Source organism: Mus caroli, chromosome 16, assembly GCF_900094665.2.
Source record: "Mus caroli chromosome 16, CAROLI_EIJ_v1.1, whole genome shotgun sequence".
Classification (NCBI taxonomy): Eukaryota; Metazoa; Chordata; class Mammalia; order Rodentia; family Muridae; genus Mus; species Mus caroli.
Window position 1 is genome coordinate 10,757,714 of NC_034585.1, and position 27,269 is coordinate 10,784,982.

At 46.0% G+C, this 27,269-nt stretch overlaps 1 protein-coding gene across 4 annotated transcripts in view; it reads right to left on the bottom strand.

Annotated features, from left to right (window-relative positions):
- Positions 1 to 27,269, bottom strand: part of Myh11 (myosin heavy chain 11) — a 98,883-nt gene that overhangs the window by 60,919 nt on the left and 10,695 nt on the right. For all 4 annotated transcript variants that reach the window (XM_021185416.2, XM_029470543.1, XM_029470541.1 and 1 more), the window contains exons 2-4: positions 22,975 to 23,335; positions 15,015 to 15,171; positions 3,126 to 3,153 (exon numbers count right to left, since the gene is read on the bottom strand). In XM_021185416.2, the coding sequence (XP_021041075.1) occupies positions 3,126 to 3,153; positions 15,015 to 15,171; positions 22,975 to 23,319 (530 nt within the window). In that variant the 5' untranslated portion in view covers positions 23,320 to 23,335. The remainder of the gene's footprint in view (positions 1 to 3,125; positions 3,154 to 15,014; positions 15,172 to 22,974; positions 23,336 to 27,269) is intronic.

Sequence of the window (27,269 nt, forward strand, 5' to 3'; positions counted from 1 at the left end):
AAAAAAAAAAAAAAAAAAAAAAAAAAAAAAAAAAAAAAGAACGAGGCCACTCAGTTGCACACCATAATATAAATGACACCATAGTATAAATTGTACCATAGTATAAGTTACTTCAGTTGAGCTAATGTCAAAACAGTGGGTAGACTTCCCTTTCACCTGAAGGAAAACGAGGACAAAGAGAGAAAATCCTGGGTTTTGAACACAGATCTCACACTTGGCACACCAGCATCCTACCCCATTCCTACTGTCTCATTCTTTGTCATCTGACCTTCAGTCTCTGCTCCTGACAACAGTGGGGACATGAGCAGCCACAGACTCTGGGAACCCTTCTCTTCCCTATGGTCCTCTAGGCTCAACTATTTGATAGCTGATAAAAATAGTCTTAGGCAGCCTTGCCAACAAATACAGCCAAGCACCAGGCTCCAGGCATCTAAAGTTGGCAGGCTCTGTGTGATTCCAGAGACATGCCTAGCTATCGCTGCTTTCCTGACTCTGGAACTTTGGGTGACAGTGCTGTCCCCATCCGAGTCCCTGTCCTGTTCTGAGGAACTTGTCCTCAGCTTCCTATTCCTGGAGGCCCCTGGCTTAGCTAGACAGGATCTCCTGGGCTTTGTACTCTCCCTTGGCATGTGTGACCTGCACAGTCTCTGGGGACTACTCTGAGAAGATCCCTGTGCTAGATAGAAAGTTCTGAAAATTCCATGACGTCTCATCATGGAATTGTACATTTTGATTTGAGTAATTTTATTTTATGTGCATTGCTATTCTGCCTGCCTGTATGTCTGTGTGAGAGTATTAGATTCTCTGGAACTGGGTTTACAGACAGGTGTGAGCTGCCATGTAGGTGCTGGGAATTGAATTCCAGGTACTCCGGAAGAGCAGCCAGTGCTCTTAACCCAGAGTCACCTCTCCAGCCCCTCATTTAAATAATTTTAACTATGTGATAGTTCTGCCTCTCTGAGTTGAACACCACTAAGAGCTTATTACAGCCTGTTGTTGGCCCCAACAAGGAGCCAATTGGCTGTATGCTCACAGCTCCTCCTAAGTCCCACCCCTACTGCAAGCTAGCTGTGTCCTTTGGTATTGGTGTCCAATAGCAACTCCTATATATTCTGCAAAGCCCAGTTAGGCATTTTGAATATTATATGAGACTCAAGGTGTTTGTCTCCTATAAACTTCATTAGCTTGAATGGCATAGGGGGCTCCTGGATCAGACAGCCTACATTCAAGTGCTTGCTCAACCAGTCATCTGCATGGGCGCTGGGAAGTTACTTAACCTCCTGTGCCTGTTTCCTTACCTACAAAATAGGTGTATGTTGGATATTCCATATGACCACTGCGAGTGTTAAACAAGAGAACATGACACTCAGAATGGTGACTGTCACACAACCCTAGCTGCTTTTTCTCACAGCCACTTCCTCCCTTGTGCCTATGTGCTCTGTCAGTACTATGATCTCCACCATCCGTCCTAGTGTTATCCCATAAACCCCACCACACTTCTCCCTGGTTAGAGGTAGAGTGGGAAAGTCACTTCTGACCCAGGGTAGGTAGCACATCTCAGGCTTTGTGGGTGTTCTCCTTGGTGTCTGTCAACTTGACGCAAACCTAGACATAGCTGGGAAGAAGGACTCTGACCTGAGGAAGCCTCCCCCTTAGGTAGTGATTGATGTGTGAGTGCTACCCCAGGACAGGTGGTCCTAGATCATAAGGAAGCAGGTTGAGCAAGCTATGAGGTGTGATAACCCATGGACTCTGCCTGCTTCAGTCCCTGTCTTGGGTTCCTGCCCTGACTTCCTCTGTTGATGGACTATGATATAAACTAACCCCCTTCCCCCTTTGGTCACGGTGTTACATCCCAGTAAAAAGAAAAGCAAGTGGGCTGTGGAGTCCCCTCATACCTACTCAGCATGGCTGTGGAAGCTGGTGTGTAAACAACTAGGTTGCAGATGTGTTTCAATAAAAGTTTATGTACAAAATACAGACAAGGGCCCCTGGAGCTCCTGGTTGAACATGTTTATTGATCTTATAGTTATAAGTTTCCTACTCCCCAACCCTAAGACAAAGGATCGCTAGTCCTGGCACCTTCCTTAGTTCTTAATCTCTTGTTCTCTCATTCTCCTTCTCTCTCTCCCTCCCTCCCTGTCCCTCCCTCCCTCTCTCTTCCTTCCTCCCTCCCCCCTTCTCTCCCTCTCTCTCCGTCTCTGTCTCTCTGTCTCTGTCTCTCTCTCACTCACACACACACACAAAATAAATGTAAATAAATAAATAAATAAATAAATAAATAAAAGAAGTGAAGAACTTCTCATATCCTCCAACCACCATGATATTCTGCCCAAGCACTTGGGGTTGGATGGCTATGAACCAAACTCTCTGAAATCATGAGCACAACATCAATAAATCTCTCCTGTTTCCAGTTAATTATGCCCGGCATTGTGTCCCAGTCCTGGGGAGCTGGCTCAGAATGTAAAGGTACCTGCTGCCAATCTCAGTGGTTTGCATTTGATCCCCAGGACCCATGTGGATGGAGATAAATGACTGCTGCAAGTTGTTATCTGACCTCTACATGCATCATGGCACTTGTGTGTCCTTACGTGCTGTCTTAGTTAAGGTCTTACTGCTGTGAACAGACACCATGTCCAAGGCAAGTCTTAGAAAGACAACTTTAATTGGGGCTGACTTACAGGTTCAGAGAGTCAGTCTATTATCATCAAGGTGGGAGCATGGCAGCATCCAGGCAGGTACGGTGCAGGAGAAGCTGAGAGGTCTGCATCTTCATCTGCAGGCCTCTAAGAGAAGACTGACTTCCAAGCAGCTAGGATGAGGGTCTTAAAGCCCATGCCCACAGGGACACACCTACTCCACCAAGGCCACACCTCCTAATAGTGCTACTCCCTGGGCTAAGCATATAGAAACCATCACACACACTTACATGATAAATTTTTTTAAAAGGTAATCAAAAATAGAACAGCACCAGTGTCCTTACGAATTCAAGTATGCTGGTTTCCATCACATGTACCCTGTCCCAGGGACAAGGCTAGGCAATTACAACTGTGAACACATCAAAATTCACCATCCTGGAGATCTTTGGATTCAGTAGACAACAAAGGAAAAATCACATCACTTACGTGCACAGAATGGACTGGTCTTCGCGATCTGCAAACAGAGAAATAAAAAACAGAGTGTGAATTAGACTGAGCCCTGAATCTAAGGGTCTGGACCTGGTTCAAGTCAGGCAGCATTATCTACTTCCCACATGATGGCCAGACTGGAAGTGGCCAGGGGCCAGTTGTACTGGATACCCAGGACACAGGAGACCAAAGTAAACCCACATGGACAACTGCAGTGCCTGAGGTGTTTCTTGAAAGAATCTTGAGCATGGTGCCCTTGGTGGGAGGGGTGCTGGCCTCCAATCACACCAGCTCTGGGGCTCCCAGAGCCTCACCCGTCCTGATTAGGTTATAGACTGGTCACACTTTGGGTGCAGGCTGACCAGGCACTCTTGTGGCTATAGGTATCTCTGCTCTGAGGCCTGGCATAAGTGTTCTAGCTTACTGTGTCTGCTCCATTAGCTGTGATGTGTTACAGTGACAACCTTGGGTTGTGACCAGTGCTCATCTCTCTTTTGGGGAGAGTAATGCAGGTTTCTTTAGGTCTGTCCCTATTTCACTCCTGTCCTTTTAGAAAGCTGTGCTAGATATTTTGTGTCAACTTGAGTCATAAACTTTATTTTACATAAACTAGAGTCATCTGAAAGGAAGGAACCTCAATTTACAAATACTTCCATAACATCCCCTGTAAAACATTTTCTTAATTAAGGATGTGGAGAAGCCCAGCCCATTGTGGGTGGGGCCATCCCTGGGCTGGCAGTCCTGAGCTCTATAAGAAAACAAGCTGAGCAAGCCATGGAGAGAAAGCCAGGAAGCAGCACCCTCCATAGCCTCTGTATCAGCTCCTACCTCCAGGATCCTGCCCTGTTAAGAGTTTCTGCCCAACTTTATATGCCCCAATATAGGGGAATGCCAGGGCCAAAAGAATGGGAATGGGTGGGTAGGGAAGTGGGGGGCGCTATGGGGGACTTTTGGGATAGCATTGGAAATGTAATTGAGGAAAATATGTAATAAAAATATTAAAAATCAAAAAAAAAAAAAGAGTTTCTGCCCTGACTTTCTTCCGTGACATACAGTGTAAGCAAATAGATCCTTTCCTCCTCACGTTGTTTTGGTGTTTTGTCACAGCAATAATCACCCTAACTGCAACAGGAGCCTCGGGGTGGTTCCTTTTGTTCCCAAGGAAGGGTTAAGAATATGCTCAGAGCTAGGTTGACTGGATCGTCTGACTTAGAATTTCTACTTGGTCTGAGATAGAGTAGAACAGAGATCTCTCTTGCTTCCTTCCAGGCCCTTGGTGTCTGTCATTCAACCTCCTTTGACCCGTGACACTGTTTCCACAATCTGCAAGTTCCTAGGTAGGCTCTTTCCTTCTGGAAGGCGACAATTCAGTGCCTCCCCGCCCCATACAGAGGACATCATGAGATCAAAGATCAAGCAGGCGTCATTGACAGCTTTCTGCTCAGAAAGTGCTCCAGAGGGCCAGCCAGGAACCTCTGAGGAATATGGGAACAGTGACCAACATTCCAATCACCAGATGACAAGAGCAGAGATACCAGAGTGCCAAAGGTAGTGCCATCTATTCTGAGTTCCATGCCTTCAGCCTCAATTCACCACAGGATACTGTACCTTCAGTGCCCAGTACATGTTTGGGAGCACTGTTGTCTGTTTTTAATATATCATAGGATAGATGGACAGATCAGAGGATAGACAGGAGGATGGATAGATGGATAACGGAATCAGGAAATCGGAATTCAAGGTCATCCTTGGCTATACAGTAAGTAGTCAGGGCTACATAGTGAGACCCTATCTTGAAAGAAAGGAAGAAAGAAAAAAGAGGAAGGAAGGAAGGAGAGAAGGAAGGAAGAAAAAGGAAGGATGGAAAAAAGAAAGAAAGGAAGGAAGGAAGGAAGAAAGAAGAGAAGAGAAGAGAAGAGAAGGAAGGGAGAGAGAGAAAGAGAAAGAAAAAAAGAAGAGAAAAGAAGGAAGGGAGAGAGAGGGAGAAAGAGAGAAAGAGGGAAAGAAAGAAAGAAAGGAAGGAAGAAAGAAAGAAAGAAAGAAAGAGAGAGAGAGAGAAGCTCAATACACACTAACTGAAGGGCTGGAGGAACAAGTGTCCTGTGACAAGAACCCAGGTGACAAAACTGTCTCTGCAGCCTGAGGTCCTGACAGGAACTGATGAGGTCTCTATAGCCCAGATTAACCTAGAACTCACTATATAGGCTAGGATTCCTCTGAATGTCTGATCCCTTTGCCCTTTACCTTCTCAGTTCTATGATTCCAGGTCTCCAGCACTCACTGTTTATGCAGCACTGGGGACGGAGGTCTCATGCCTGTTAGGCAGGCACTTTGCTCTCTGAGCTATATCCCCAGCCCTGGCCTCCATAATTTAAAAAAAAAAAAAAAAAAAAAAAAAAAAAAAAAAAAAGGCTTGAACACTGGCAGATCATGGGCTCTGTTCTTCCATCTGACCTGGGGAGGGAGCCAGGCTTTCTCAGCAGCTGACAAGAGCTGGCCCCTGAGCAACAGAGATTTATAGGGTCAGAGGCTCCCAGACCTCCAAGGAGGAGGAGCAGGCTCTGTGCTGAGGGCCATCGGCAGCTCCCTGGCCCGGGATGTTCCCATCGGAAACACAAGCGTGGGAAGCACAACTCTGGGCAGTCAGCTGTCAGCCTGACCCCAGGGAGTTTGCCTAAACTTTCCATGCCTGGGACTTTCTGTTTCCTCACTGAGCCCAGTCTTGGAGAGAGCCAGGGGATGAGCCAGGTTTTGTGGATAAAAGGCCATGTGATCAGATCTGAAGATCTATGTAACTTTGGGATCCACATGGTGGGGGAGAGAACTGACTCCCACAAACTATACTTTGACCTCCACATGTGTGCACATGCCAGTGCACATATACAAAACCAATACATGTAATTTGTCATTTTTTTAAAAAAAGAGAACAAGGCCTTCTTTCCCAGCACACACCTCCTTGTCTATTCAGGTCCATATTCATGGCTGTGAAATTAACATCACATGGGCCAACTCACTTAGGAAATTCACATCACATGAGCACCATCTCTATTTAGTTTCAGAATATTCTGTCACTCCCAAATAAAACCCTATACCCATTAGGCCATCCCTGTCTACCCAGCCATTCCCACTAACCCTTAGCAACTGTGTGCCCTGTCTGCATCTGTGTGCACGTTTATATGTCCTGGGTATTTCACACAGGTAGAGAGAGACACACAGCACATGTATCATGTTTGGGAGGGTTATCTGAATTGTAGTATATATTACTGCTTTTTTTCCCTGTTCACAGTAAAGAAATATTCCATTGTATCATAGACCACATTTTATTCATCCACGGATAGACATTTGGGTTGTTGCTACATTAAAGCTATTGTGAATTGTACTGCTGAGGACTTTCACATATAAGTTTTTCTTTCAGGACTTGTTATGTTATCTGAGAGCCAGTACCTTGGTGATACTGTCTCTGATTCCACAGTCTGAGAGCTGCAGCAGGGGCCTATTTACTGCACACCTTGCCTGTAGTGCTGTTCTGGATAGTGGTAACAGTTGCACATTGTCTAACTCTATGGGAGATTCTTGGGAGATTTATATTTTCACAAAAACAACTTGCCTGAAGATTGAAGAAAGAATATTGAGAAAGGCATGTCTTTTCCTATATTTATAAGGGCTTCATGCTCTCCCTGGCTCCTTTAGACCAAAGATTCTCTGTATTATAGCAATTAACCTCCCCATGATCATTATTTAACTTGTTAGCTTTTCAATATATTTTTGAAAGTATATATATATATATATATATATATATGTATATATATATATATATATATATATATATATATATATATATATATAACATACAGTGTTGTTGTTTTCTTTTCCAAGTTGGTAAAAACATATACAAAAAGACTGTGCAGCATTATATTCACATTCACCTCAAAGAAGAAGGAAAGGAAATGTCCATCAACTGATGATTGGATTTAAAAATTCTGTATGCCCATTCATCGAGATACTATTTAGCCATGAAAAGGAAAAAGTGCTGACACCTGCTACAACAGTTGTGTGCACGCAACAGAGCACTCATGCAATAGATAGGTAGATGATAGATAGGTAGATAGATAGATAGATAGATAGATAGAGACATTTTTAAAAACACAATAATTTTGTACTTCCTTCTTTTTGTTTGTTTTTGAAACAATTATGTAGCTCTGACCTCAAATTCACAATCATCCTGCTTTTACCTACTGGGAGCTGGGATTTCAGACACTGCTACCACACTAGGCTTATACCATCACAGGTAAGTTCTGCTGTGCACCAGGCCCTGGAAACATAAGCCAACAAGAGCCACTGTTTCTTGCTTCTACATCACTAATGGCAGAGTGTGGGATTTGTGGTGGTTTTAATGAAAATGGCCCCCCATAGGCTCATACATTTGAATGCTTAGTCTCCAGTTAGTAGAACTGTTTGAGAAGGATTAGGAGGTGAGGCCTTTTGGAGTGGGCGTGGCCTCACTGGAGGTGATATAGCCTTGTTGGAGGAGGTGTGTCACAATGGATGAGATTTGAGGTTTCTCTGAGTGCTTCTTTCTGCTTGCAGATCAGGATGTAAAGCTCTCAGCTACTACTCCAATGTCATGCCTGCTTGTCTCCCACCATGATGACCATGATCATGAACTAACCCTCTGAAACTACAAGCCAGGCCCCCATCAAATGCTTTGCTTTATTTTTTTAAAATTGTTTTGTATTATTTTATGTCCACTGGTGTTTTGCCTGTATGTATGTGTGAGGGTGTCAGATCTCAGAGTTGTAGACAGTTGTAAGCTGCCATGTAGATGCTGGGATTTGAACCTGGGTCCTCTGGGAGAACAGTCAGTGCTTTTAACTGCTGAGCCATCTCCCCAGCCCCCAAATGCCTTGTTTTATAAGAGTTGCCTTAGCATACTGCCTTTTCACAGCAATAAAGACAGGAGTCAAACGGGCAAGAAAATGGCTGAGGGGAGGGCTGTAGCCACACTTGTAAGCAGGACATGTACAGTGCACTGACCCCAGTACACCTCTGTGGCTTCCCAGAGTAACAAGAAGCCCTTCATGCCACATCTGTAATGAACTATGTCAAGGACATATAGTAGTGCAGGAGGGGGGTGGACAGAGAATCCCCAAGCTGAGCAAAGCAGCTCAAAGGCAGGAAGCATATACTTTGTGCCTATGGGCAATGACCGCCTTACTGTGGCTCAGCTTCTAGCTTTGGTCCTGGGACCTTGCCTCACCACTAATCTGCCTCTGTCTACCCTTCCGACCTGGCCTGGGGACTTGTCTTTAGAAATTTGGGTCTTGTGATGTGCTTGAGAGGTGGGGTAATGGGCCTGGGGTTACACTAAGGCACAGCAGGCAAGGACTCTCTGGAGATGCCCGGCATCTCAGAGTCTCATGGACTAGCTATTTCAGTTGATCCCTGCTGGAGTTCTTGCTAGCTGGCTGCTGAGACTGAGGCCTGAAGGCTACCCATAAAAGGAGAAAGGAAAGTGGAGCTGGGAATGCATCCCAGACTCCACGCCTCTCTTCATTTTTGTACCAGCCAGCTGTAGATAACAGGAAAGGGGGCACAGGAGCAGGGAGGATCCCAAGTCCAAAGCAAATGACTCCCTACGTCCATCCCCCAGGAAGTTAGCTTCCAGAGGTTCTACACACTGTGTGAGGCTAGCACAAAGTTGTCAATCCTGGGTCCTCCTCTGACACCAGAGCAGATGTCAGCTAAGGCTCAGGCATGGCTCATGGTGATCCCCACACAACCCGGAACAGACAACAAAGACACTGTGACACAAAGAGACGGATTCTACCCTAGCTCTGTAGCCCTGACTCTACTCTGGGTCCCTGTGGGCCTGAGCCCTTTCTCTTCCATTCTACCTTCTCCCTCGGAGACTCATGTGGGCTATAGGCACTGGGCCCAAGGGAGCATTTTCTAACCCTTAGAACTAGACCCTTAAGGGGCACCAGGGACAGGGGACTCTGGTGGCCTCTTGGGATCAGCTCTTTCTTTCCCTGTCCTCTGCCTTCAGCCCCACAAAGCTCTCCCATCTCAGGTTCATAGTCACCTCCCAGGAGGCATCCACTGTCTCCTAGCCTAGGAGACAGGCCCCAGGTTAACAGCCTTCAGATTTTGGACCTTCCCTCCCTACACTGTGGGGCTTCTTGACTAATGTCCCTTAGCTAGACTATTTGTAACAGGGCTACAGCATATGGTCGGCCTTCAGTCAACCCTGCTGAGACAATCAACTTGGAAAACACATACTTTTCATGCTTCCTGGATGAAAAACCAGAATGGGCACCCCATATTCACTCTGCTGGGCAAGCCTACTTTTCCAACTCAGAATTCACTATTTACTCAATATTTTAAGATTCTTGACTGCCTCCTGCCTCTGTAAGAACTCATGGACACCAAAGAGTGTGAGGGTTTCTACTAACTCTGAGTTCCACTTGGGTCCAACATTCACATCTCCACCTTATATGGGGAAACTAGGGATTCATGAAGGCTCTACCCTCACAAATGGGACACATGCCCATACCCAAGAGACCCCAAACGTGTCCAAATGCTGAAGGTCTTTGTCTCCAATTAGTTTTTGATTGATAAATAAAGAGCCACTGGCCAATGGCTAGCAGGTGACTTGGGGATTTGTTTGGGGTAGGAACTGGGAGAGAAGAAGAGTGAGAAGAAAGCAGACCTAAAGGCCTCCCGACATGAGAATCAGGGAAAGTGGCCACATGGACCACTTCCCCAATTATGTTTGGGGTAACAGAGATAAAATATAGATTTAAAAAGACGTGACCTGAAAAGTACCAGAGGAGAGTGTTTGCTAGTAGTGGGAAGTATTAGAACTGCCCAATCTTTGAACTCATCAAGGCATTTAAAATTTACTAGCCTGTGTGACACATTTCATTCTCAAATCCAAGGGCTCTGGCAGGTGGCTGGGAGCACAACCTGCCAGGAACACAGAGCAGTTTAGCTAAATTTACGGCTACACTTCCCAGCCTCCAGCTAGCAGTGCTTTGTCACCACCAATGCACCCAAGAGGTTTACCTGAGCTACACATTGCATTGAGTGCCAACCTGAATTACAGTGAGATCCTGTCTCAACAGACCAAAGTTGGATAGAGATGGGCAAAGAAGGGTGAAGTAAGCCAACAATGTATGGTGACTTAAAAGCTGAGCTAGACAGATGAGGGAAGCCATGTCTGGAGACTCAGCCACACGCACTATACCCACCCATTAGGTGGTCCAGACCGGGCGGAGCTGAGCAGAGCTCCACACCCTCCTGGAAGTGAACGTATGTCCTGAGTCCTGTCCTGGAGGTTTGTAGGATGGTGACTTTGAGTCAAACATCCTGACACTATTTCTCATCTTCCCAGTCTGTGCCTGCCACCGCTGTTTCTTTGCCCGGGGGTGGGGGTTGGGGGTGGGGTGGTAGGGGGCTGTGAGGGGGAGGGGGACGGAGATCAAAACAAAAACCCTGACTTTTCAAGAGCACAAAAGCTGCTCCATGAAGCTAGATTGAAAGCTTGAAGTTCCCCATGACACAGCTCAGAGCTGTGGGCCCATGTACATGTCAGTAGCATGGTGGTGTGGTGTGCTTACATGCATACACATGCACATGGAGATCAACCTTAGGTGCTGCCTCTCTCAGGGTCTCTCACAAACTCTCACAAGCTCACTGATCAGGCTAGGCTGGCGAGAATCCTCCCGTTTCCACCTCTTTTGGTCTGGAATTACAAGCGGGTGCTGCCACGCTCAGGTTTTCCACGCTGTGTTCTGGGGATCAAACTCAGATCCTCACTTTACCGTCTGAGCTATCTCCCAGTCCTCGATCTTCACCACTGAAAACGAGGATCTGAGGCCAGGTGTAGCCATGTATGCCTGTAATTCTAACCCCTGAGAGGCTAGGGCAAGAGGAACTCACATTCCAGGGCATTCTGGGCTACACAGTGTGACTCTGTCCTGAATGCATACATGAGTGAGTGAATGAAGACTAAATCAAACTAGTAACCCAGGGAAGTGTTAATGGGCAGCAATGACTGAATCAGGAGGGTAGAGTACAGAGCCGTGTTCACCCACCTTCTAATTAGAAGGTGCCATGATCTGAGCGCGGTGTCTCCCTCCAAATCTCCACCCTCATTTCTCTCCCTTCAGCAAGGTGGGAGATATCCAGTGGGATTGATGTCCTTTCACAAAAAGCCCAAGGGATCTTATTTCCCCCTTGGACACTGCATCAGGGGCACCATCCTTAAACAGGAAATGGGCATGCCTTCACCAGACTGAACAGGAAATGTGCCCTCAGAATCCAAGCCCTTAAGTTCCTTCATCTGGGCTTCCAGCTTTCAGAGCTGCAGGAAGTAAATTTCTGTTGTTTATAAACGCATTTTGTTATAGTTACCTGGGAAGACTAAGACCTAAAGGCCCAAAAGTGTGCTGTAATTCCAGCAGGAGGCTGAGGCCAGAAGATTGCCACGAGAGTCTCATAGTGAGACTACGTCTCAAAAACAAAAATAGCGCTAGAGAGATGGCTTAGTGGTTAAAAGCACTGCTGCTCTTGCAGAAAACTTGAGTTTAGTCCCTAGTACCCACATGGAGTTTTACAAGTCCATTTCCAGGGATCTGGTGCCTTCTTCTGGATCCAGTGGACATAAAGCAGGCATAATGGTGGACACATACACACCCAGACAAAATAACCATACACAGTTTTGTTTTTTAAATCTTTTAAAAATAAAGCAAAAACAAATTACAACAAAGACATATGGCCTCTGCTTGTCTGTTTGCCTCTGGGCCCAGTTTCCTCTTCAGCCTTAGAGAGAAAAGTCACCAGGTTTCACTCCTAATTCTAAGACAAATCTGTCAGGCTCTCTAGGCCCTTTTCTCCTTTCATTTACAGACAAGGCTGTCAGCTGGACACTGGCTACTTCCCCTAAGGCATAGCAACCACAGAACAGAGAGACCTGCTTGCAGCCCACTGCATAGACTTAACTTATTCTTGAAGAGGGCTGAGCTGAGAGCCCCAGCTAGGTGTTTTCTCTGTCATTGACAGGGTTCTCTTGATGCTGATGAAGTGAGAATAAGGCACTTGTGATGACACAAAGCCAGCTCCACACTTCCTGAGCCTCCACTCACCATGTTAGAGCAAACTCTTATCTGCCTTTCACACTTCCCCTACTTCACCCCAGGGACCCTCAGTGACAACCCACAGGGTCCTGTCAGAAGACTTAGTGCTCCCTCTTCAGATCTTTCTGCAATTTGCTGAGTCTGACTCTGGGCTCCCAAGTGTTCAGCCTTCAACACTCAGATGAGAAGCAAGACCCACAGGGACAAAAGGCCTTTCCTGGGCTAGGGGCCAAGCATAGCTCAGTGCCACTGTTAAATTGAGAATCCTAGGGTCACAGTCACCAAGTTCAAAACAGTTCTGACACCGTCCAATCTATGGAAGGTTATTCACTTCTCTGAATCTCAATCTCCCCGTCTCTAAAAGGAAGCCCTTTCCCCTCTCTCCTCTCCCCTCTCCCCTCCCCCGCCCTCTCAGGTTTAACTTTCCTCAGAGCAGTTGCCATTAGTTTGTTTGTCCATATTTGTCCATATTTATATCTTTACATAAATTTATAACCTCCCACCTGGAGGCCTCCCTGTGCCTCCCAGCCATGGCTTCTGCCAAACCAAGCAGCTGATCAAGCCTAGGACTCTCCTCCCTGCTCTAACAAGCCGGAGTGCCCACCTCCCTTCTGCCCCGGGCCAAAGTCTGCCCCCCCCCCCCCCCCGCCCGCCATTCTCAACTCTTCCGCAGCATTGGCATCCGAGCAGGCCAGCGCCCCCAAACCGACTCCGGCAGGTCTGTAGGGACCTCAGACTGCGCCTGGCCGCGCAGCGCTGGCCGTGGAATGGGCATAGTCCATACTTCCTGCATCCACCTCGCCCCAGTGCCTGAAAACTCAGAAATCTGCCTGCCTCTGTCTCCCAAGTGCTGGGATTAAAGGCGTGGGTCACCACTGCCCGGCCTCATGGGATGTTTTATGAGTATGTTTATAAACAGAATCTTTCTGTGTAGTTCTGGCTGTCTTGGAGCTCTAAGTGTTAATCAGGCTGACCTCAAAGTCACAGAGCTCTGCCTGCCTCTGGCTCTGCCTCTGCCTCTCCAAGGCTGGGATTTTACTCACACGCTATTTCGCCCGACTCACGGGATGTTTTAATAACTTTGCTCATAAGCAAAATTTCACAACCTAGAATTTGCAATGAAATTATCCCAGATCTTGGATCATTGTAGATTTTGGACTTTAGAATTAGGGATATTTGACCTGTAGTGTCTTAGGCTTAGGGAGGGTTTTTATTGATCAAGTACCAGCCACTGTTTTGAAAACATAAGATGTAATAGTTCATCTAATGCTCATGTCAGCCCCAAGAGGTGGTCACAGACCTCTCTGTTTGGATGGATGCATTGGTTGACTGGTTAACTTTGAGATAGGATCTCATTTTGTAGCCCCGGCTAACCTCAAACTCATTGTGTAGCCCAGGATAGCCTCAAACTTGGAATCATCCTGTTTCTGTGTCCTGAGGATTACAGGCTTGGTCTGCCACACTGGCCAAGACCCAGTTGTGTCTCTCTTTTTCCAGAGGAAAAGCAGAGGTAGAGAATGTTTAGAGCTCATTCACAGTCACATAGCCTGGCGTGACCATGCTAGCACAGGCAGCTCTGCCCTAGAATTCATGCTGGGACTGACATGTGCTTACTGCTTCTTCGGAGGTTTGAGGAGAAGCAGCCCCTTCAGAAAGTACTAACGTAAGTGTATCCTTCACGAAAGTTCAAGGCTAAGCTGATGATGACAGAAACTAGAACAGCAGTGACCTTAGCAGGCAGGGGGTGTGTGCTGAAGAGGCACTGGCTGGGAAAAGTCATGGGAACTTTCTAGAATACCTCATTCATATCTTTATCTCAATGGTAATTATTCTATTGTAGGCAGGTATAAAAATTATTTTCAGTGCGACTCTTAAATTAACACTTTCCCTATTATTTTGTGATGTATCTGCAATTTTGTCTCAATAGAAATGCTCATTCAAGATAGCAGTCACATGGGCTGAGAAGCTCAAACCCAAAAATCCAAAATCTGAAACTTTTTTTATTCCAAACGTGAAACCACAATGGGAAAATTCCCCTTGACAAAACATTGCTTCATGAACAAAATTGTTTGAAATATTGTCCAAAATTACCTCAGAACTATATAAAATAAAGACATAAATAAACGTTATTTTTACACTTGAGTTTCAGACCCACAAATGCTCATCATGTGTATATGGAAATATTCCTAAATCTGGGGGTGGGAGGTCAGTTCCAAATCTGCAATGGCTCTGGTCTCAACATTTTCAGATAAAGAATCCACAAACAGCCACATGTGGACTTGGAGTGTGTGTGCAAAGGCCCTCCATGTGAAAAAGCCACAACAGAAGTCTCACAGAGGCTTCAACATAGAGACTATTATCCCCTTTCACATACAAGGAAACTGAGGCTAGGAAGAAAAAAATATCTGAACATGATTCCAGGGATGGAAACTGGCAGATGGCAACCCAGGTCTCTGCAGCTCATCCACAGCCCATACCCATTTTTTTTCTCTCTAGCTGCTAGCTGGGCCAGGGCTCTGGAACAGCCACGGGGATGGCAGAAGTCAGAGAGGGTGATTCCTGATGCCCGTATTTGCTCAATCCCTGAGTTCCCTGCCCCCTCCTTGCTGCAGACCGACGTTCTTTTTGCTTTTGCCCTTTTTTAGTCAAGGCATTGCCTGCCAAACTCCACATTCCTGATGGGGACTCAGGCAGGTGGGGGTGAGGACTGAGTCTGAGCCCTGAGGTGATTCTGGGGGCCTGGCAGGCTCACCTTGTAGCATGCTTCTGTAGGCTGTGTCGGCAATGGCATAGATGTGAGGCGGCATCTCATGCCTCTTCTTGCCCTTGTACATGTCCACGATCTTTTCTGAGTAGATGGGTAGGTACTTGTAGGGGTTGACCACCACACAGAAGAGGCCGGAGTAGGTCTGCAAGAGAGAACCAGGCTCAGTTTTAGACCTTAGGATGGGTGGGGGAACTCCCACACCCACGACCAGCAGCCTCATGTCATGGTGTAGAAACTCCTCCGCAGCTCAGCCTTGAACTCAGGACCCAGGGTGAAAGAAGAAAAAAGCAAGATGGGTTCCCAGACAACCCGTGGTTAAGACTTAACCAGTTCTGGACTCACTCCTAAGCTCCCAACCCACCTCTGTCCTCTACCTCACTAAGCCTCGGGGACATAACTTAAGTCTCTGTGCACATGTTTATATGTAGGGTACACATGCACATGTGTGCAGACATGTGGAGAACAGGGGTCAGCATGGGGTATCTTCTCCAGTCCCTACTCTTTATTATTTAGGATGGGCTCCCTCACTGAACCTGGAACTCACCAATTTGACTAGGCTGGGTAAGCATAAACTCCATGGGTCCCCTATTCTCCTCCTCTCCCAGCATCAGATGACAGGAGCGTGGCTCACTACACCCAGCCTTTCCCCATGGGGGCTGGGAACTCACCTCAGGTTCTCACGCTTGAGCAGCAAGCACCTTAGCAACTGAGCCATCTCCCCAGCTTCCCAAAATTCCGTTTTTATTTATTTCATTTTTATTTTTATTTGATTAAAAGAAAGGATGCTACTTAAAGAATACCAATGGGCAGCGGGACATGGTGGCATACACCTTTAATCCCAGCACTCAGGAGGCAGAGGCAGGTGGATTTCTGAGTTCGAGGCCAGCCTGGTCTACAAAGTGAGTTCCTGGACAGCCAGAGCTACACAGAGAAACCCTGTCTCGAAAACCAAAAAAAAAAAAAAAAAAAAAAAAAAAAGACTACCAATGGGCAGTGGTGGCACACACCTTTAATTCCAGCACTCGGAGGTAGAGGCAAACAGATCTCTTCGTTCACACCAGGTTGTCTACAGCATGAGTTCAAGGACAACCAGGGCTTCACAGAGAAACTGTCTCAAAAAACAACATAAACCAAAAGGGCACCAATAACAATGTTATTGTTTTAATTTTATAGTTTTTAATTTGTAACAAAAACAGCAATGAAATATGTAACTCCCTCCTGAGGGAGGAGGGAGTGGTGTGTACACAGCAGGGGTCCTAACCTTAGATAGAAGGAAGAATGTGCTATTATTTATTGAAGAATTCTCATAAGTAATTTTGTGGTCTGGTTTGATTTGGGTTGGGTTGTTTTGAGACAGAGTTTTTCTGTTTATCCCCGACTGTCCCGGAACTTTCTTTGTAGACCAGACTAGCTTTGAACTTACAGAGACCTGCCAGCCTGGGATTAAAGATATGCATCACCATGCCCAGATGTTTAGTTATAATTTAATAATTTAGGAATGTAAATGCTGAGAAGTAAGAGTCACATATCACAAACTAGAGATGCCACCGAAATACAGTAGCATAGGGAACTCCCAGTGGAGAGGAGGTGACATTCTACAGCACGTTCAAAGGTGTAAAGTTACAAAGGTTGGTAATGTGGCTCAGTGGGTAGAGTACTTGCCGAGAATGCACAAGCCCTGGGTTCCATCCCCAGTACCACATAAACCAGCTATGGTGCTGCATCTCTGTAATCCCAGTATTCGGAACATCAGGAGTTCAAAGTCCTCCTCAGCTACAAGGCAAGTGTGTGGCCAATCTGGTCAATATGAAATCCTGTCTTTAAAAAAGAGATGGTGGTGGTGAAACAAGACCATGCCCTCTGCTCCTCACGGCTGCAGGGTTGGCAAAGAGAAGGACTCTCAGGGCCGCTGAGCCCTGAAGGTCCAAGCTTGAAAAGCCACCAGTGTCTGTCCCTCTCCAAGAACTTCCAGGGGAAGAGAGGGTGACTGAAGACTCACATCAAGCAACAGGAACAGGAACAAGAGAACTCCTGAAGAGTTTTTGGGGTGACTGTAGGAACTGCTGGAGTGCTAAACCTTAAAGGACAATGAGGGCAGTCCAGATGAGAAGAGAGAATGCTCAGAGGTAGAGAGGGAGGCAGAAAAGTGGGATGTGGGTCATCTACAGTCAATTAGGTATAGCTACCTAGAACAGTCAGGGGAAGAGACATCTTTCCATGTCAGCAGTAGCCAGGATAGGCTCCAGCTTGGTGGGAGATCTGCCTGGTGTCTCCCAGGTCATTGTCTGACCTGAAAGGGCCAGCTACAGTCACCCACACCACATGAGCTCCTGTTCTGTCCTCTTCAGCCCCAACCTAAGTCTTGGCATCTAATAGATACTAATTAATCCAGTCAGTAATTAAGAATACTGGGGACTTAAATTTGAGCCCTGACCGTGCTACCTTCTAGCTGGGAGTCTCTGAACAAATCTCTTAACCTCTTTGAGTTTCAGTCATCTTGATCTGCAAACCAAGGGACATACTAACAATTCCCTCATGGTTTGGCTCGGAAATGATGCACAGGAGTTATTTATCACCACCTCTGTATGTAGCAGGTGCTCACTCAAAGTAATTATGCCTGGATATTCTCAGTCTTAATAGACCAGAAAACTTAGCACCTTGGAGCCTCTATACATGCTGTTCCCAGTGCGTGGAATTCCTTTCCCCAGGTCTCTCCATCTCCTCTTTCAGGGCACATCACCCTCCCAGACTGAACTGACACCAGTGTGCCTCTGACACCCAGCACAGGGTAAACACTTATCCAGTAAATATTTGCTGAGTAAAATCTGTAAGAGAAAGAAATCCTCCTGATTCCACCTCTGAATAGGAAAAACTAAATGAGGACCTGATGCTCCTAGATATGGGCTGAGCAGAAGGTTTGTTGTAGATCTGAGGGAGAGCACAGCAGAAGCACCGGGAAGAGCCTGGACTGAACAGGTCTAGGGGTAAAGGGACAAGAGAGGAAGAGAAAGGAACTCGGAGCTATGAGGCCAGGGGTGAGCCAGGAGACCACAAGAAGCCAAGAGACCACAAGGCAAAGAGGCCATGTAGCCAAAACAGCTGGGTTATATAGGGAAAGAACAGCTGCAGGGAAGGGCAGCAGAGCTCAGAGGCTAGGGAATTTAAGGTAAGGGGCTGGGAATGCCAACCGGGATGACTCTTTAACAGGTACATAAAAGATGCTCGGAGAACCTGGGGCCAGTATCATATGTTAAATCAGCCCCTGATTCAGCCCTTGGTCCTGAGTTTGAGACTTAACCTTCAGTTCCTCAGGGAGAGGAGTATTGCCTTCCTGCCTGTTTACTCCTCCTCTGGAGCCCATCCACACAGCACACACTGAAGCCATGCTTCAGGCAGATCTGAGTCTGCTCAGCTGGCAAATCTGGGGGAAACCAGGGTCTCACGCCCAGGAGAGTCCCTCTCCTGATGCTTGAATTCAGAGGTCCCAACATCCCTCCTCCTGTCCTAGCAAGGCATCTCAAGGCCCAGTGCCACCAGCAGGTCCCAGCTGGAGTAGAATCTCCCTTTTTTGACCGTATTTGGAAGCAGGCCTGGTTGTTCCCCCATGCTTTATATGGTCAGCCCCAGAGCACCAAGCAGGAGCTGCTTCCAAGGCCTTGGCCTGAGGAAGAGAGGGGGATTGGAAGTAACGAGGAAGAAGCTGAATGAAAGGCACACGTCAGGGGCAATCTCAGTGTTGCCTCATGACCCACTAGGTGCCACATGGCCAGACCCTGAGATTCCTCCCTCCTCCAGACCCTGAGAATCACCACCCTGCATTCTCTACAAGGCTGACTGTGGCATCCACACTTTCTGAGCATTTGTGCTGGAGACTGACACTTTATAAAGGATTTACTTCTGCTGGGGCCTGAGGGGCCAGTGATAGCCGAAGTGCCTGTCAGTAGTGGATAGCCTTGCTGGTGCATTTCATGGCTGAAGCAGGAGATTCTGCTCTGCTATGAAAAAAGTACATGTTAAGATGAGAGACAGAGACAGAGAGAGGCACACACACACAGAGGAAAGAGAAAGAGACAGAGAAACAGAGACAGAGAGAGTAGAGAGAGACAGAGATAAAGAGGAGAGAGATAGAGGGACAGAGACAGAGAGACAGAGAAAGGGGAGAGAGACAGAGAGAGGAGAGAGAGACAGAAAGACAGAGTCTGAGAGAGGAGAGACAGAGAGACAGAGACTGAGAGAGGAGAGACAGAGACAAAGAGACAGAGACAAAGGCAGAGAGACAGAAAGACAGAGAAAGAGGAAAGAGAGACAGAGACAGAGAGGAGAGAAAGACAGAGAGAGGAGAGACAGAGACAGACAGAGAGAGGAGAGAGACAGAGAGAGACAGAGGGAGACAGAAACAGAGAGAGACCAAACAGATGCACAACAGAATATGACCCAAGCTGCCACTTAAAGGGAGCAGAAAGTGTTTTGAATTTATATATGTATAAAATATTGTCTAGGGCTTGGTGGGAAAGAAAGAAGCTGAGAACACACTGTTTCCCAGCACGGGGAAAGCTGAGGTGGGAGGACATCAAGTTTGAGATCAGCTTGAGCTAAATAGTGAGATTCACATCTCCAAGCACACGGTGGGCTACTCTCCCTGAAGAGCAGGGGTAGGGGTGAGAAGGGGAAGGGCTGGATAAAAGGGAAAGCTCTGTATCTATCCCACAGCTATCTATCCAATAGGCCTTAGGTCTAACCAGGTGCTGATACAGGGAGGCAGAAGGCCACAGCACAGCTGAGGGAAGGCAGTGAGCTGCATAAGGTGACAGGAGGGAGTGATACTGATGCTAGATTTGTTAGACTCTCAGACCTGCACAAATGACCCTGTAAGTCACGTTTGTCCCCAAGACAAAAGGCAGGGAGGGACTCCTGTCTCTTGAAACATATGACTTTCTCTTGGAAGTGTATGCATCATATTCAAATCAGTACATGTGTGCATATATGTGCATGTGTGTAGGGGCCAGAGGTCAACATTGAGTATCTTCCACTATCATTTGGGACATATCTCACTGATTCTGGGATTCACTGACTGCCTAGGCGGCACCCAGTGAGGTCCTGGAACCACCTGCCTCTACCAGTGCTAGCGTTACAGAAGCACACCACCACCTGGCTTCTTACATGAGCACTGAGTATCCAAAGTCAGGTCCTTTCACTTTCTCTACTGAGCCACCACCCCCCCCAGCCTCAACATATGCTTTTACAAAGATAATTTTTAAGTGAATATCCTGGCTTCATCTTTGAAGCTATAAAATTATAAGAACAAATTTATGAGGTTTCCCAAGAGGTAGCCTGCAGCTCTCCTCTTTCTTTCTATACTCTGAGGCCCTGTAGAGTGACTGCTTCCACGGTGTCCCTATGCAGGAAAGTCCCTGGCACATGATAGACCCGAAGTTAAGCCCTTTCCTCTCCCCTAACCACCTCCACCCCAACCCCAATGCAACGCCTGGAAGAGAGTTAACTGCTAATGTCCTCTATAATAAATTATAGACAGAGAGGTCTTGGCCAACGGCACACAAAAGAGCCAGAGGGCATGAGGCCAGGAATCAGAGCTATGTGCCAGGTGTGCCCTAAACCCTGAAGCAACTCTGCAAGGGACCCTTGGTCAAAAGAAGAAGAAAGCCCTCTGTCTTAGACAGAACCTTCTAGATGTCAGAGGACAAAAGGCCTGCCACGACCTTCTGAAAGGCTCCTTGTTTAAGATGAGTCCAGTGGAAGGATTCTATCATTAAGGGAAAAAAAATCAGCCAGCCAGCCTCCTGAGTCAAGGGTTCAGAATTCTCTGACACACTCAGTCAGTCAACAGAAACCCTACATTATGTTGTTGTAGGCTGGAGCTCACTCCTGGCTCCCAAACCCATACAGCTTTTATTTTTCATGATGGGCAGAAGTTTCTATGAAGTGATTCACTTGAGCAGAATGATACTAGGCAGCAGTGGGTCCGTAGTCCCGAGGCCAAGAGGATTGATCTAATCCAGAGAAGCATGACAGATATTTGAAGCCTACAGACACTTTAATCTGCTTCTAATGATCTCTGGTCTCGGGACTTTTCCAAGCCCCTATACTTCCTGATTTCTACCATGTCATAGAGTTTTCAGGTGAAATGAGCACACAGGCCCATCTCTGTCCCCACATATTGGGGATGTATTTTGAGGGGAGACTGCAATCTCCATCCCCACACAGTAGTACTACATGTTGAGGGGAGATTGGAGTCCTAGAACCCAGTGCTCTCTTCAGTAAGTAGTACTAATTTTCCTAATTTGGAAAAAGTTACCTGCAGGGCATTTTACAGTTATGGGGTCAGGGGGAGGTACTTCTTGTCATTTTCAAGAGGCAAACTGTAATAGGTGTGTCTAACTTGCAGCCTATGGGCCCTGTGAGTCCCAGAATAGATAAAAACTTGGCTAAACACATCTGTAGGTGACTATATTGTGCCACATTGTTAAAGGTTGAATAACCTGAAGGATTGGAATGAGACGTTGTGGCCATAGAGCATCCTTTTCCAGAGGTAATGCAAGGAGCCCAACAAGGTACCAGTAACAGGCAGTCACAGCAAACACACAAGCAAGAACAAGAACCCTGGCATTCTCAAGGGTCCAACTGCCAGGAAGCATCTCTGGTCTCTTTGTAGAAAGAGCCTCAGTACATGAGGCTGACCAGGCTCCTCACAGTTCAGAGAACGGAAGAGCATTTTGGAGAAAAAGGAAACCTTCCAAAGGACTCACTGATACCTGCAGACATGGTCTCTGCCTGCCTGGCGGGAACACTGGGAACATCTGTGTCCTCTGTGTTCTGAGGAGCTGGTCCAATCCACCAGGAACCAGTGTCCTCTAGTTCCACCATCCTCAGGTAGGTCGGGCTGAGCAACAGAACTTGATGGTGAGAATGTTTTAGAATTATGCCATCTGGTATAGCAGCTGTTAAGCTCATGACATGTGGCCACGATATAGCTGAAGAAATGATCTCATAAATAATCATGTTTCAAACAAACAAACAAACAAACTCACATCTCAATTAGTTAAGAGGCAAGTGTTCAGGGGTAGCCATGTTGGAAAGTGTGACTCCAAGTCATACTTGGAGTGGACCCACAGAGTCTTAGGTCCCATGTTTCTTGTTTAGATCCTTATGTGAACTAGTCCCCAGGGACAGGAAGGCACCAGCCTTTCTGAGGAGTTTTCCTGACTCTAAAATGGAAGAAAGGCCAGGAAGGGCATCAGCACCCTACCCTAGAACCTGTCATATGCTTTAATGCTGAGTGAATGACCATGTGGATCTGTATGTACCTGTGGAAGGTGATCAATCCAATTTTACAAATAAGAGGACTGAAGAATGTGATAGTCTGTTCTATACCTCAAACCAGGCAGGGCAGGGCAGAGCTATATGAGTTCAGGTCTGAGCAACTCCACCTTGAAGTGTGACCCCAACTTGTAGTCAGATATGGAGAATTTTGACCTATAGCGTAAGCACAATTTTGTGTGCATGTGGTGCATATGTGTGTACATGCTTGTGTATGTGCATCTTCAAGAGGTATATTCATGGCAGAGGTTGATAACGGATGTCTTTCTCATTCATTCTCCGCCTTATTTTTTTGAGACTAAATACTAGTCCAGCTAGTCTAATCTCTGTATCTCAGGACAGGGGTTACAAACATGTGTTACCATGCCCTACTTTGTATTTGGGTTCTAGGAACCTAAACTTAGGTCCTCATATACACATAGGAAAGCGCTTTTTTGGAGACAGGGTCTTACTATGTAGCCCAGGCTAGCCTTGAACTCTTGATCTTCCACATCAACATCCTGAATGCTGCAATTACAAAGATGCACCATCCCTGGTCACACAAATACATTTCTAATCCCCTCTCTTCCACAAGGAGACTGAAAGAAGTCCATCACCCCAAGACACTCACATAGATGAGGCCTGAGAAGTATCGCTCCCTCAGGTTGTGCAGCACAGAGGCCTCATTGAGGCACGTCAGCTCTGCCATGTCCTCCACCTTAGAGAACTTGGGTGGGTTCATTTTTTGGATGTCATCTTTGCCAACTGTGACCTTCTTTCCATTTTCCACCAGCTCCACGACCACCTCATCGCCCTTCTCCTCCTTGATGCTGGCTGCTTCGAAGCCCTGCTTCTCTGAAGGGACCCACACCAGCTTCTTGGCTACCCAGTCGGCCTGAGCCATTGGGCTGTTCATGAAGTTTTTATCCACAAAGAGGAACTTCTCATCATCGCTGAGCTGCCCTTTCTGCGCCATGATGTCTGGTGGTCCCCTGTGGAGTGAAGAGATGGGGTCAGAACAAACCTAAAGACAAGCAGGCCCTCACCTCACCTCTCCACATCTAGGGATGTAGAGTACAACAACAACAAAAACTCCCACAAAAGAATAAGAATGTTTCCTGCAGTTGGGCTTATATTATCAAAGAGGGCAATGACCTTGAGATCCTTCAGGTAAGGAGTGACATGAAAGACTCAGAATGAAACCCAGGCAATCCAAGGTAATGGGTACATTTGTGGAATGAGGTATGCAGACCAGGGAAGTTTCTTACAGTGAACAACTACTTGGTGCTTAAGAAGTTTTTTTGTTTTTGTTTTTGTTTTTTTGTTTTCAAAACAAGCTTTCTTGCCTGTCCTGGAATTCATTCTAATTCACAGAGATCCACTTGCCTCTGCCTCCCGAGAGCTGGGATTACAGGTGTGCACCACCACCACTCAGCTAGAAGATACCTAAATCTTAAATGCCTGTTATAAAATAAATGGTAGTGCCTCTGATGTTTGAACACAGAACTACCATATGATCCCAGATCTGTTCTCAGTATAAATGACTACATCAATGCATCTAAAGATGTGGTCATGGGGCTGGAGAGATGGCTCAGCAGTTAAGAGCACTGACTGCTCTTTCAGAGGTCCTGAATTCAATTCCCAGCAACCACATGATGGCTTACAACCATTGGTAATGGGATTCGATACCCTCATCTGATATGTCTGAAGACAGTTACAGTGTACTCACATATATAAAATAAATAAATCTTTTTTTTTTTTTAATGGTTTTTCGAGACAGGGTTTCTCTGTGTAGCCCTGGCTGTCCTGGCACTCACTTCGTAGACCAGGCTGGCCTCGAACTCAGAAATCCACCTGCCTCTGCCTCCCGAGTGCTGGGATTAAAGGCGTGCGCCACCATGCCCGGCTTATAAATCTTTAAAAAAATAAGTATTTCTCATAAATATTCCTAGCAAGCTTATAATAATAGCCCCAAAGTAGAAACGCCACCCTGACCATGATCATCAGATGAATGAATAAATAGTGTGGTAGATCCACACAGTAGAGCAGTATTGAGCCCTAAAAAGGAACCAGAGTGCTGCACCTGCTACAATGTGGCTGAATCTGAAGACCCAATGCTGAAAAAAGGCCACATATGGCATTTATAAGAAATGTCCCGACTAGACAAGTCCACAAAAACAATGTAAATTAGCAACTGGGGAAGAACCACAAGATAACAGCTAACAGGTACAGTTATTTGGGGGGTGGCGATAAAAATATTCTTGAATTTGTAGTAGTGGATGCACAAATCTAAGAATACACTAAAATTAATTGGATTGAAAACACTTGATGGGAAAGGGGCAATGAATGCATATTGGTGGTAGAAAGTGTGCTGGCCTTTACAAGGCTCTGGTTCAATCCCTAGTATCAAAAATAGAGTGTATGCCAATTGTTTCCAAATGAAGCTCTGCTGCAGCTCCCTGGAAATTGAGTATTAAGAGATCATTTTTTAAGGGAATTGTGAAACAGTATAGATAATAGCCTTTTTTTTTCTTTTTATAAACATTTGAAACCTGGACTGGGGTGTAGCCCAGTGATGGAGTGTAATATAAAACATAGCCGGGCGTGGTGGCGCACGCCTTTAATCCTAGCACTTGGGAGGCAGAGGCAGGTGGATTTCTGAGTTCGAGGCCAGCCTGGTCTACAAAGTGAGTTCCAGGACAGCCAGGGCTATACAGAGAAACCTTGTTTTGAAAAACAAAAAACAAACAAACAAACAAAAATACATAACATATATGTATGTGCTCATGTGTCCATGTGTGAATATGTATGCATTCATATGTGTGACTGTGTTTGTTCATGCATGCACCAGGTATATGTATGCATTTATGCATGTGTTTGTATACTGTGCATATGTTTGTGTACACATTTGTATATGCATGTGTATTATAATGTGTGTGCCAGTATAGACACCTGTTAATGTATACACAAGTGTGTGCAAATGTTTGTGTATTAATATGTTCATGTGAGGGAGTTCACATGTGTGCATGTATGTATGTAGGCCAGGACTTGCTGTCAGTTCATCCTCAATCACTCTCCATTTTATTTTTGAGACAGGGTCTCACTGAGCTTGAAGCTCACCAATTAAACTAGACAGGCTGACCAGCAAGTTCTTGGTATTCTCTTGTCTCTGTTTTCTCAGTTCTGGGTTTATAGCTGCATGCCTGGCTTTTTATATGGGCTTTACAGATCTCAGGTCTTCGTGCTTTCTTTGCACCAGAGCTCTTTCCTCAGCCGCCAGAGCCTTCATTTTCAGACCATTAGCTGGAGAGTGACACCACCTAACTCTGCAACTAAGCAGACCCACACAGAGAAAAGACCGTTGTGAAACAGTAGCTTTCAGGAGCAGTCAGGCACAGTGGCTCACATCTGCAGTCCCAACACTTGGGAGACAGAGGCGGCATAACTCCTGTGAGTTCTAAGCCAGCTTGGATCACAAAGTTAAGACCTGCCTTAAAAACCAAACAACAAAAGTAAGCCTTCAGATGGGATTCAAAAGTAAGCACTACTGCCATCAGTGAATTAAAATAGAGAGTGAGGCCAGCAAGAAGTTCTCAGTGGGTAAAAGGGCTTGCTGCAAAGCCTTATAACCTGAGTTCTATCCTGGGGACCCACAGGGTAGAAGGAGAGAACTTCCACAAGTCATTTCATTCTCTGATCTCTCTCTCTTGCTCTCTCTCTCTCTCTTTCTCTCCATCTCTCTCTTTCACACACACATACACACACACACACACACACGAGAGTGGGGAAGAGAAAGAGGAAAGTGAGGGGGAGAAAAATACACACAGAGAGACATGCACAGAGAGACACGCAGAGATACAGATACACTTGCACACCCAATATTTGCACAGCAAATCAAAGCTAAAAGATAGCTTGTTTTGCCTGTCTTAAAATGCTTGCCCTTGAGAAGACAGTAGTATAAAAAAATTCAAGGTCAGCCTCAACAACTTTGAGGCTGTTTGGGCTGCATAAGACCTTGTTCCAAACAGAAAACAAACAAACAGCCTTAAATTAAAAACGTAGTAAAATTGAATGCAGTTGTTACAAAACATAAGACTGTTACTTAAAAGAACCTTCCACCCAAAAAAACCCTTTTAAATGTTTATTTATTTTATGTTTCTGTGTTTTCTGTGCATATATGTCTTTGTAGTTATGTGTCTGCCTGAGAAGGCCAGAAGAGGGAGTTGTATCTCTAGAACTAAAATTACAGATGGTTGTGAGCTACCATGGGGGGCACAGGGAATCAAACTCGGGTTCTCTGGAAGAGCTGCACAGCACTCAGTGCTCTTAACCACTAAGCTGTCTCCCCAGCCCCAGCCTCAAAAATTTAAGAAATAATTGAAAATTGAAAATTGATTTGTTGATGAGATGCTTTGTAATCTGGGTTGGCATCAAACTCAAAATCATCACCCTTAGCTTCTTCCTGAGAGCTCGGCTTATAAGCACACATCGCCACTTTTACCTTAAATAATTTCTTAAATTCTGGGGGGAGAAGCCAGGCACGGCAACTTCTAGTATCTAGAAGGTAGAGGCAAGAACATCAGGAATTCAAATTCCTCAGCTATGTGGGGAATTCAAAGCCACCCTGGGGCTACAGGAGATCTTTTTGTTGTTGTATGGTTTTGTGGAAGGCTTTTTTTTTTTTTAATAAAAGGGTAATAAATTATTTAGTGAGGAGCTGTTGAGAGAAGGCTCAGGGAGTAAAGAGGGTTGATACAAAACCTGATGACCTGAGTTCAATCCTCAGGACCCACACAATGAAAGGAACAAACCAACTCCCACAAACTGTCTCTGACTTCTACACATGCACCACTGCATGTGTGAGCCCATGCACATATATTCACATGTACCACTGCATGTGTGAGCCCATGCACATATATTCACATG